Here is a 12,404-nt window from a genome sequence, read left to right on the forward strand (position 1 = left end):
TGAGGACAGCTCCTACCCAGCAGTCTCAGGCATTAAAGGGAATTCTACCACCATGTTGGACACGGCAGAGTAAGCAGGCAGGGCTTTATTTCCCCTAGCAATGCCACTGCTTGGGTGCTTAAGAAGCACTTAGCATTTTAAGAAACATCCTGGTCAGAAAAGATCACAGATATGCAATAAGGAGAGATTCAGATATAAAAGACTTCTAAATGAAACACAGTGTGTTTTTAAAATGTATGTAGGCTTGGGATAGAGAAGAAATATAGACAGTTATAAAAAGAAGTAAATGGTTTTTTAAAAAGGTAAAATCTTTAAAAAGAATACAGACAGCCAGAGATTAAAAGGAGAAAAAATAAGCCATATAAAGATGGAATATACACAGAGATTCTGGATTATGTATATTATTGTGTTTTCTTTGAATTTTTTGACTGTGAAGGAGCTAAGTACAGAAAGACATTTCATTGTATGGGTTGCTAAACTAAAACAGCATATATATATATATATATATATATATATATATATATATATATATATATATATATATATATATATATATATTAAAGGTATCATGATTTCATAATTTTGGGTCTAAGAATTTGTTGCTTTGGAAAAGAGGTTCCCCTTTTATTTTCAGAGGATGAGAACCTGTGTATTCCTTCCAGACTAATATGGTTTGATGGACCAAGACCCCCTGAAAGGTCGCCATGAGCACCCCCCCCCCAAAATTACTTCACCCAATAAAAAGCAGGAAGCAGTTTAAAGAGAACTATACTCATATTCCCAAATATTGATATCTTTTATGTAATTTTATTATGTTAAAGTATTTAACTTAGTATTTGTTTTTAACAATAAATAAAAAATTAAATAAGGTATTTAACTTTTTATTTAAACAGATTAACTTGTTATTTAAACAGAAAAGGGGAGGTGATGTGGGATTCCCCTCTGTATGCTGTGAATACAATAGGTTAATTAGTAAGGAAACTGTCTTGGCCTGATAAGTGTAGAGTATAACTAGGCAGGGGAAACTAAACTGAATGCTGGGAGAAAGGAGGCAGAGTCAGAGAGAAGCCATGGAGCTCTGCCAGAGCCAGACGACGGAACTTTACCTGAGAAGCCACAGCCTCATAGCAATACACAGATTAATACAGATGGGTTAAATTAAGATGTAAGAGTTAGCCAATTAAAAAAAAAGTAGCTAGAACTAATGGGCCAAGCAGTTATTTAATTAATACAATTTCTGTGTGATTATTTTGGATGTGAGTGGTTGGGAACTAGCAGTCTCCTACAACAACTCAGTTAATATATTTCCTTCTTGGGACTCTGAGGGAATTGAAGACTAGATAGTTATACTTTTCTTTGTTTACCTGACACAGAAAGCAAGTCATGACAGAAAATAAATTATGTGCAAGACTTTGGACTCACAAAGATAGGATAGATATGGAGTATTTTCTGTGAATTTATCAAAAGCAAATGGCCTAGATATTGTTGATGTATTTATTGCCAGAGACATTGTTGATTTATTTATTACCTGTATATATTGTATATACTGTATTTATTGTTTATAATTTTTCTTACATTAGTTATAGTCTTTTTAAAAATGTTAGACTCAAAGGGGAAATGTAGTGGCATTTCATTTGTATTTTAATAAATAAAGCTTACCTGAAGAACAGAGAGTAAAACAGCCCTACTGGCCAGTTTTATAGACCAGGCAGAGGTGACACACACCTTTTAATCCCAGCAGTCACACTAGTTCACCATAGAAACCAGATGGTGCATACCTTTAATCCCAGTGGTGCACACCTTAATCCATGTCCTAGAGAGGATTATAAAATGGGAGGAGACAGCTCTCAGTCTCATTCTGAGGAAGGATTGCCATTTTCGGACTGAGAGTGAAGTAAGAGCTTGTGGCTGGCTGTTTTGCTTTTCTGAACTTCAGGTTGAACCTCAATTTTTATCTCTGAGATTTCATTAGCCCTTGATGTCCTGGAACTCCCTCTGAAGACCAGTCTGGCCTTGAGTCACACAGATCCACCTGCCTCTGACTCTTGAGAGCTGGAATTAAAGGTATTATGTGCCACCACTGCTTGGCTGGAACTTTTCTTTGAATAAAATTAGTTTTTTGGGCATTTTATTTAATTTAAGCCTGGGTCTTAGCTATAAAAACAGAAAATACATATAAATTTCTATCCCTGGCATAATCTTAGTTTAAAATAATGCCTTAATATTTATAACATATTGGGCTGGGAATGGTAGTACATTCTTTTAATCAGAGCATTTGGTAAGCAGATGTAAGTGAATCTCTTAAGTTCAAGGCCAGTATGGCCTACAAAGTGAGATCCCGTCTCCTAAAAGAAGAAAACAAGGGTACACATACAGAGTTACTATTAATAATATTCTGCTCTTAGTCACTGCCATATGCTTTGCTTGCCTAGTTTTTGTGAGAAGTCATTCAGCCAATAGCCTTTTAGATACCAGTCCACTAGGATGTAATCTAAGGTACTCTAAGCACAGACAAGAAGTGTGCTTGTTCTTTTCCCTTGGTTTATGGTCAGAGTTCGGCTCACAGGTCCCAGCGCCCACAGAGCAGAGGAACACAGCAGTTTTCTTATCATAAGTGCTCCCCAATGAACATTTCTTATCCTTTACTATGGGCTCACGAGGACCTCCTATAACTACATTACATCCTGTCACCCAATACCCATGTGACCTAAGCCCCTGCTCCACAGCTGAGCTCCAGCTGCCCCATCATGCTTATTCAGTTCTCTTCACTGCCTGCAGCATCCCAGGACCACTCTGGTGGTACAACCGACACGCAACTGGCCAGCATCCTTAAACATCTCAGTAGTGACTTGTAACAGAGGCAAGTCATCTGAAATTAGAATGCAATTTGTAAATCACTCCCAAAATAGTTGCAGATAATATTACCATCCTTTTCCTTTTTACTATGTATTGAATTCTAGGAGAGGTATATGACCTACCTAGGATTATACATTTTTAGCCATAGCTGCGATTAGTTTGATACTTTATATTACATCCTTAAAGAAATGATTTGATAACATGAATCAAGAATGAAAAAGTTATGGAAATGATACAGACTTTACAGACTGGTAACGAGAAGTTATTTGAAAGAATTCATACTGTTCAAAGTGACAATCTGTTAAAAAGTTATGACAAGCTAACAGATAGAGCATTCCTCCTGAAAGGCAATATACATGCCATCCAAACATCTCTAAGGATGAGAAGATATCATTAATGGGAAAATTAAAAACCTGGAATCACATGTGCAGAATGAAAACCAGAAATTAATTGATTTCATCAAATCATTAAAAATATTCACATATCAAGAGATTCAAACTTTACAAAAAACTATGATTAAAAAGATTTAAAATGATTAAAGAACTTGTCATAACTGATAAGTAAGGTGAGGAGGTACAGACAAAAGACAATAGTAAAGACATAGCATCGCCAGTACCTCAGAGTCAGAGATGACTGTTCAAGAGTTTTAGCTACTTATCCTGTTACTGCTTCTGAAAGCCAGCAAATATTAAATATTGAAAAGTATATACAGAATGTAAATTGGAGCCTACGCATATAAAAGATCTATAAAATATTAAGGAAGCGGTAGTTTCTTATGGCATGCATTCACCACATGTGAAGCAGTCAGTAAAAACATGGGCGTCAATAAAGTTACTCCACATGATTGGCTTCAATTAGTCTCAGCTGCTTTAGAACATGGCACACGTGTGTGTGTGTGTGTGTGTGTGTGTGTGTGTGTATATACATGTATGTATATATATATATATATAGTAATTTTTGCAAAGAATAACTAAAGCTGTAAAATAGGGGTAGTGGACCAAGAAGGTAGAAGAGTACTCATTGAATCTCTGAAAATTGAATTGAACTGAATTTCTGAAAATGCTAACTTAAAATGCAAAAAGATACTTGGGCCCTTAAAGGTAATATCAATACCAATGGATGAATGGATTCTGCAGACAGCCAATGTTGAGTAATTCAACTATTTGAGGAAGAGATTGTAAACAGAGCATTCCTAGAAATAATGTTCTTCTGGGACGGACTCAAATAGAAGAATCTGGTAAAGACTGACATTGGAGCAATGAATATAGATCAAGAAGAGACAAACAAGGCAACCGATTACCATTGGGAAAATCCTTGGGAGGGCCCCTCACAGGCACCCAGGTAAAACATGGTCCAGTCATTCACAGTCACTGTGGAGGATACACCTCCCCAGGAAACTTAGAAAATCCAATACCTGTTGTAAAAAAACCATACATTCCTGGGCAATAGGATAACCGTGGAAGGTAAATCAAAAATTCCATTAAAAAATACAAAACACATACTTTGGCAGACTTCTATAAATGGTCAAATACCAAAGCTGAGAGTACAAATATATAATATTATAATGGAAGGATTATTAGACACAGAAGCAAATGTGACTATTATTACTCCAGAATCTTGGCATCGGAATTGGCCTTTTCAGGTAGCAGATGTTCAATTCCTAGGAATTGGAACCCTATCTCAGCTAAAGCAAAGCACAAAGTGGGTTGAATACATACAGTCAGAGGGCAGAGAGGAAAACTGAAGCCATATGGCTAATATAGCAGTGAATCTATGGGGTGGTGATCTGTTGCAGCAATGGAATATTGACATTAATATTCCTATAGTTTCAGAAACATACTATTAACCAACTCATGTTTCTGGGAAGGATATTATAAAGTACTATAAAAAAAACAGTCACCAACCATTCAGGCTGTTGAAAACAACTAACAAACTCTCAGAGGTACAAATGATCCTACCTTTAAAATGGTTAACTAAGAAACCTATATGGGTTAAGCAATGGCCTTAAACAAAAAAGAAACTTCAGGTTCTAAAACAGATGATAAAAAAGAAACTAGATGCTCAGCATATTGAAGAAACAATCAACCCTTGGAATTCTCTTGAATTTGTTGTTAAAAAATCTGGAAACTGAAGATCTAAGATCTGTTAATAAGGTGATTTAGCCAGTGGGCTATCTACAGTCTGGAATTACTTTGCATTTCCTACTGCATAAAGAACAGTCTCTTAGAACTCTCAACAGAGGAATCTAAAATGGCTGAAAGACACTTAAGGAAATGTTCAACATCCTTAGTCATCAGAGAAATGCAAATCAAAACAACTCTGAGATTCCACCTTACACCTATAAGAATGGCCAAGATCAAAAACACTGATGACAATGTATGCTAGAGAGGATGTGGGGTAAAGGGAACACTTCTGCATTGCTGGTAGGAATGTAAGCTAGTACAGCCCCATTGGATGTCAGTGCGGCCATTTCTCAGAAAATTAGGAAACAACCTTCCTCAAGACCCAGTAATACCACTTTTGGGTATATATCCAAAGGATGCTCAATCATGCTACAAGGACATGTGTTCAACTATGTTCATAGCAACATTGTTTGTCATAGCCAGAACCTGGAAACAACCTAAATGCCCCTCAATCGAAGAATGAATAAAAAAATGTGGTATATTTATGTAATGGAGTACTACACAGCAGAAAAAAGTAACAACAGCTTGAATTTTGCAGGAAAATGGAAAACATTTTTTTGAGTGAGGTAACCCAGACACAGAAAGACAATGATCACATGTACTCACTTATAGGTGGTTTTTAAACATAAAGCAAAGAAAGCCAGCCTACAAACCACAATCCCAGAGAATTTAGACAACAATGCCGACACTAAAAGAGACATACATAGATCTAATCTACATGGGAAGTAGAAAGTAGAAAAAGACAAGATCTCCTGAGTAAATTGGGAGCATAGGGACATTGGGAGAGGGTTGAAGGAGGGAAGGGAGAGGCAGGGAGGGGAGCAGAGAAAATGTAGAGCTCAATAAATATCAATAATTTTTTTTAAAAAAAGAATAGCCTTACAGTTTTTCACATAAAAGATTGTTTCTTCACTATACCTTTACAAGAAAAAGAGAGGGGCTGGAGAGATGGCTTAGTGGTTAAGAGCATTGCCTGCTCTTCCAAAGGTCCTGAGTTCAATTCCCAGCAACCACATGGTGGGTCACAAACATCTGTAAAGAAGTCTGACGCCCTCTTCTGGCCTTCAGGCATACACACAGACAGAATATTGTATACATAATAAATAAATAAATATTTTTTAAAAAAAGAAAAAGAGAGGTCTGTCGTCACAGTGCTTAATTATAATTCTCAGCCTGCTTAAAGATATGAATAGAAGATTCTCCCACAGGGAACATCAAATAGCCCTACCCTTTGCCAATATTTTGTTAAATAGTCATTGAAAATGATATATAAGCAATTTCCTGAATCAATAGTTTGCCATTACATGGACAACATATTAATTTCTGATTCAAATGTAGATACTTTAGAAGGAAATTTTGAAGGAGAAAATTTTGCTTTGTTGGGGATTACAAATTGCTCCTGAAAAAATATGAAGAGGAGATTCTATTAATTAACTAGGCTGTAAAATATATTTACAGAAAATTAGACCACATAAGGTACAAATTAGGAGAGATGAATCGCAGGCAATGACTGCCAAAGATTGCTAGGAGACATTTCCCAGGTATGGCCCATTGTTGATATATGTCCTGATGACCTGACTAATTTAAAAAAAAATCTTAGATGGTGACAAGGACTTATGTAGTCCCAGGGAATTATCAGTTGAAACTGAGAGAGAATTATATTTGTTGAAGAGAAATTACAGAAGGCACATGTGGATTGTGTGGATCTAAATCTTAACTACATTCTGGTCTTATTACCCTCCAAACATTCCCCTTCAGGAGTTTTAATACAGAGGGAAGATGCTGTCTTAGAATGGTTTACCACATAAACTGAGTAAAATATTAAAAGTTTGTGTGGACCAGGTCTCTGCGTTAATTATAAAAGCAAAATTGAAGCTTCATAAATTAGTAGGAATAGATCCAGCAGAAATTATAGCACCACTCACTAATGATGAAATTAAGAACTTATGAGAAGGAAGCGAACTCTGGCAAAGAGCTTGCAGTAATTTTTTGAAAGACGCTTACAGCAACTATTCCAAAAGTGAGAGAATTTGACTATTCCCAAGAGAATGTTGGTACCGAATTCTTGGAGCTTGTTTTCTTCTCAGAAGAACTGGCCTACGGGCAAAGAACTGCCCTTGCTCTGACTACTGACAATATGCATGCTATCCAAACTGCACGAGGAAGATACAAGCAAAAATGACTACTGAACCTTGTCAAGCAGGGTAGGACAGTCTTTCACATTTTCCTGCCTCTGAAAATGGTCTGTTAGATAGTTTAGGCCTTAGCCAAAGTTGGTTGCTCTAACACTGCAAATGAGATTTTGGGTGATTTTCTAGGTAGCCAGCTGTCTCTGTCATTTCTTGCACCTTTTTGAAGTTGCTTGCTTGTACTTCCTGCTTACTCAGGTAATATTTTTTTCCCTTCTCAAGTCTTTGATGGGGTTGAAGACTAGACAGTCATAACTATTTTAATCTCAAAACTTAGCTAATACATTTCAGTACAAGACTCAGACTCCTCAGGATAGGACGGCTATTGAAATAATCTCTGTTATTTGCTAATTACCGTAGACTAGACATTTAGAATGTTTTTCTTTCTTGATGTTGTTTATGTTGGTTGTAGTTTTATTTTTGTGTATGCTTATGCCTTTTATTTTCCTGGACAATACTTGATATCTGTTCTTATTGTATAGTTTTGCTATAGGTTTAGAACCCTCTTATTTAGACCAAAGTGGGAGGTGCCCATTAGGGCGTGGTCTGAGGTACTGTAAGCAAAGACAGGAAGCTTGTGTGCTCTTCACTTTTCCCTTTTTGCTAAGTTGGTGGCTGGTATTTGGTTCGCAGCTCCCAGTGGCAACGGAGCAGAGGATGCAGCAGCCTTCTTTTTTTTTTTTTTTTTTGTTTCTGTTTTTGTTTTTCGAGACAGGGTTTCTCTGTGGTTTTGGAGCCTGTCCTGGAACTAGCTCTTGTAGACCAGGCTGGTCTCGAGCTCACAGAGATCCGCCTGTCTCTGCCTCCCGAGTAGCAGCCTTCTTTTTGTGGGTGTCCCCAATAAACATTTGTTATCCTTTATTATGGGCTCATATGAGCCTCCTTTAATTACGCTCCACCTACTCCATTCCCATCCCCCTTTCTTAGGAAGTTACTTGGACAGTGTGGAACTGATCACAGAATGAGGACAGAAGTATTAGCAGCGAAAAGTTAACTTCTCTCACTTGCTTAGATGAATCATGGGATGCCCCAAAACAAAACAAGACATTCAACAACAGTATTTGTGATATGGTCCAACGGACTCAAATTAATCACAGAGATACCTGTAATTATGTTATCCTTTCTTACTATCTAACTCACCTAAGTTCAGCAGTGAGGTCCTTGATTGTAGTGTACTTTTCCTCTAATGATAACTGAGCCTTTTGTAGTACGTCTCTCAGTTCCTGTAGCTGTCTTAAGGTACTTTTCAGTTCTCCGTGAGCATTCTGCAGTTCAGTTTCGAGGGCTTCCCGTTTCTGCACGGTATCTGTTAGTTCAGCTTCAGTGTGGTGCTGCAACCTTTCTAACTCCTTCACTGTTGAGAATACAGAATCATTTAAGAACCATATGTAAACCATGAGCTGGAAAGATGGATCAGTTACTAAAACACCAGCCCTGCAATCACGAGGACCTCAGTTAGATATCAAGCACCCATACAAAAGACTGTGTATTGCCCTATTAAGTGCTGGTAGAGACAGACAGATAGCTGGAGCTCATTGGCCAGCGAGCCTTGCCAATCATAAAGTCTCTGTCTCAAAAAATAAGATGGATAGCAATCTAGGAAGATACTGAAAATCAAACTCTGGCCTCCACATGCACATACACAAAAGTGCACACTATCACAGGACATGTAAATAAGATACAAACAAAAGAATATTCAATCTGAGAGCTGGAATCTATAAAACTCTTGGTTTATAGAGTGCTTGCTTAGAATGCACAAGGCCTGGGACTTAATCCCCAGCACTGCATACACAAATCATGCTGGTCCCTGTCTATAATTTTAACACTAAAGAGGGGGAAGTAGGAGGATCAGAAGTTCACTGTCTTCCTCTGCTACCTGAGGAGATCTTGGCAAAAAAAAAAAAAATCTGATAGAACTTTACAAATAAATAAGACTATTTTTTATTAATTTATAAGAGACAAAATACTGAACACTATCCCTTTTAGCCTCATTACCCCAACTGCTGATTTTATTCCACTTAAATATAATTAATGTCTTAGTCAATGTTCTGTTGTGAAGAGAAATCATAACCAAGCCAACAATTAGGATGGAAAACATTTAATTGGGGTCTTGCTTACAGTTCCAGAAGTTTAGTTCATTATCATCATGATGGGGAACATGATGGCACTCAGGCAGACAATGGAGACTACCCCTACTAACACACGTCCTCCAACTAGGCTACACCTCCTAATCTTTCTCAAATTCTACCACTCCTGATAACTAAGCATTCAAATATATAAGCCCATTGAGGCCACTCTGACTCAAACCATCACACACAAATAAAATTCTATGTAAGTCAAATTAAGCTAACTAGTTACTCACCTGCATTTGTTCTCTTTTCGAGTTCTGTCTTTGTCTGATCTAAAATCATATCTAACTGAGAAAGATGTATGGATTTATTTTCCCCATCTCGTTTCAGATGTATTATTTCTTTTTCCATTTTAGACAGCTCTTCTTTGTACTGATCCATCTCAAGTTTAGCTTGTCTAATTAAAAATAAACCATAGAACAGGTAATTTGGAAGCTTTACACCAAAAGTCTTCTCTCTAACTTTAAGTCTACAAAATTTATTAGGTTAAATATTAGCAAGATCTCTACTCAGAATCTTAAGTCACATACTATACTTTAAAAACTACTCCAACTGAAGTATTATTGTTCTTTACACCAACACCACTCAAGGGCCAGCATTGTTCTCAGTCTAACTACATATAGCCTTACAAAGTTTCATATATATATATGTATATATATAACATTCAGAGATAACCACGTGATATTTTAATTATCTAAAATAATAACTAAGAGGCTAAGTAATCAAATTACCATAAACACATTACTTTTATGGAACCAATAATCTTTATTTAAGACTTATTCTTAGGTTGTATTTTTTAGCTTTAAAAGTGACTAGAGTTAATCTTGTATCCTGCTACATTACTGAAAGTGTTTATGAGTTGTAGAAGTTTCTTGGTAGAACTTTTAGGGTTGCTTATGTAAGCTATTATATCATCAGCAAATAATCAAACAAAAAAGGCCAAATATAAAAATCAAACAATCAAATAAATAAATAATCAAATCAAATAATAATCAAGTAACCCAATAAAAATAATCAAATTAAAAAAATCAAATAAACCAATAAAAAATGGAGTACAAACCTAAACAGAGAACTCTCAGCAGAGGAATCTAAAATGGATGAAAGACACTTAAGGAAATGCTCAACATCCTTAGTCATCAAAGAAATGCAAATCAAAACAACTCTGAGATTCCATCTTACACCTGTAAGAATGGCCAAAACCAAAAACACTGATGACAACGTATGCTGGAGAGGTTGTGGGGGAAAGGGAACACTTCTGCATTGCTGGTGGGAATGCAAGCTGGTACAACTACTTTGGATGTCAGTGTGGCCACTTCTCAGAAAATTAGGAAACAACCTTCCTCAAGACCCAGTAATACCACTTTTGGGTATATATCCAAAGGATGCTCAATCATGCCATAAGGACATGTGCTCAATTATGTTCATAACAACATTGTTTGTCATAGCCAGAACCTGGAAACAACCTAAATGCCCCTCAACCGAAGATTGAATAAGGAAAATGTGGTACATTTACACAATGGAGTACTACACAGCAGAAAAGAATAATAACTTTTTGAAATTGCAGGCAAATGGATGGAGCTAGAAAACATCATATTGAGTGAGGTAACCTAGACACAGAAAGACAATTATCATATGTACTCATTCACAAGTGGTTTTAAACATAAAGCAAAGAAGGCCTACAAACCACAATCCCAGAGAACCTAGACAACAATACAGACATACATGGATCTAATCTGCATGGGAAGTAGAAAAAGACAAGATCTCCTGAACAAATTGGGAGCATGAGGACCATGGGGACCATGGGAGAGGGTAGAAGGGGAGGGGCGAAGAAGAGAGGGGAGCAAAGAAAATGTAGATCTCAATAAAATTAACAAAAATAAATAAATAAAACATTAAAAATGAAAAAAATTACTTCAACCCACACTGAGTTAATTAATAAAAATATGTTTCTATGCTGAAAAAAAAGAGAGAGGCTAGAAATTCGAAGATTGAACAGCTTTCCCAGCCACACAAAGGTGGGAACTAAAAGACTATGAAGCAACACAAGCAGACACTAATAGCAAAAGTGAAAGAACCAGGTTTTCACTTTCAATCAGTCCAGAACTTGGTCCAACATGGACACCACAGACAATATACTGAGGGGCATTTTCCAGTCCCATTCTTAGAAATTTAAACTGCAAAAGTATGTTCACTGAAGTATTGACTCTCTCTCCCTCTCTCTCTCTCTCTCTCTCTCTCTCTCTCTCTCTCTCTCTCTCTCTCTTTCTCTCTCTCTCTTTCTGTCTCTCCTACCTATCATCCATCTATCTATCCATCCATCCATCCATCCATCCATCCATCCATCCATCCATCCATCTATCTATCTATCTATCTATCTATCTATCTATCTATCTATCTATCTATCGGTTTTTCGAGACAGGGTTACTCTGTAGCTTTGGAGCCTGTCCTAGAACTAACTCTTGTAGACCAGGCTGGCCTTGAACTCACAGAGGCCCTCCTGCCTCTGCCTCCCAAGTGCTGGGATTAAAGGTGAGCACCATCACTGCCCGGATAATAGATAGATAGGTAGGTGGATGGATAGATAGGTAGACAGGACAGATGAATGGCCCTTTGTGCATGCTAGGCCAGCACTCCACCACTAAATTACGTACCTAGCATTTGACTCTTTTACATTTTTAAAGTCTAAGATAAATAATTTTCAACTTGGTAGAAAATTGTTTCTACCAAGAGAATTGATATAAAACAGATAACTAGAAGAAAACAATCAAAAGATGCTGACATACAGTGGTAAGAGCTGGTAGCTTGTCAGCACTAAATCAGGATAACCAAGATATTGTGAAATTTTATAAAAACCACATATTAAAAACTCAAAAAACTTCCTATTTAGTAAAATAACAATCATGGCTCTATATGCATCAAGGTTTAGTTGGGATAATAATATATTTAAACATGGTGCACTAAGTAATATACACAATAACTATCTAGAGGTGGCAGTAATGTCAAGCCACTGAAATATTGTTTTGTTCTAAAGTGTTAGTATTGGCTAG

General features: G+C 36.8%; 1 protein-coding gene across 6 annotated transcripts in view; it reads right to left on the reverse strand.

Annotated features, from left to right (window-relative positions):
- Ccdc18 (coiled-coil domain containing 18) overlaps positions 1-12,404 on the reverse strand; it is a 148,424-nt gene that overhangs the window by 49,925 nt on the left and 86,095 nt on the right. For all 6 annotated transcript variants that reach the window (XM_075943995.1, XM_075943998.1, XM_075943994.1 and 3 more), the window contains 2 exons: positions 9,591-9,754; positions 8,369-8,582 (listed from right to left, as the gene is read on the reverse strand). In XM_075943995.1, coding sequence (XP_075800110.1) covers positions 8,369-8,582; positions 9,591-9,754 — 378 coding nt within the window. The remainder of the gene's footprint in view (positions 1-8,368; positions 8,583-9,590; positions 9,755-12,404) is intronic.

Source organism: Microtus pennsylvanicus, chromosome 12 (assembly GCF_037038515.1).
Source record: "Microtus pennsylvanicus isolate mMicPen1 chromosome 12, mMicPen1.hap1, whole genome shotgun sequence".
Classification (NCBI taxonomy): Eukaryota; Metazoa; Chordata; class Mammalia; order Rodentia; family Cricetidae; genus Microtus; species Microtus pennsylvanicus.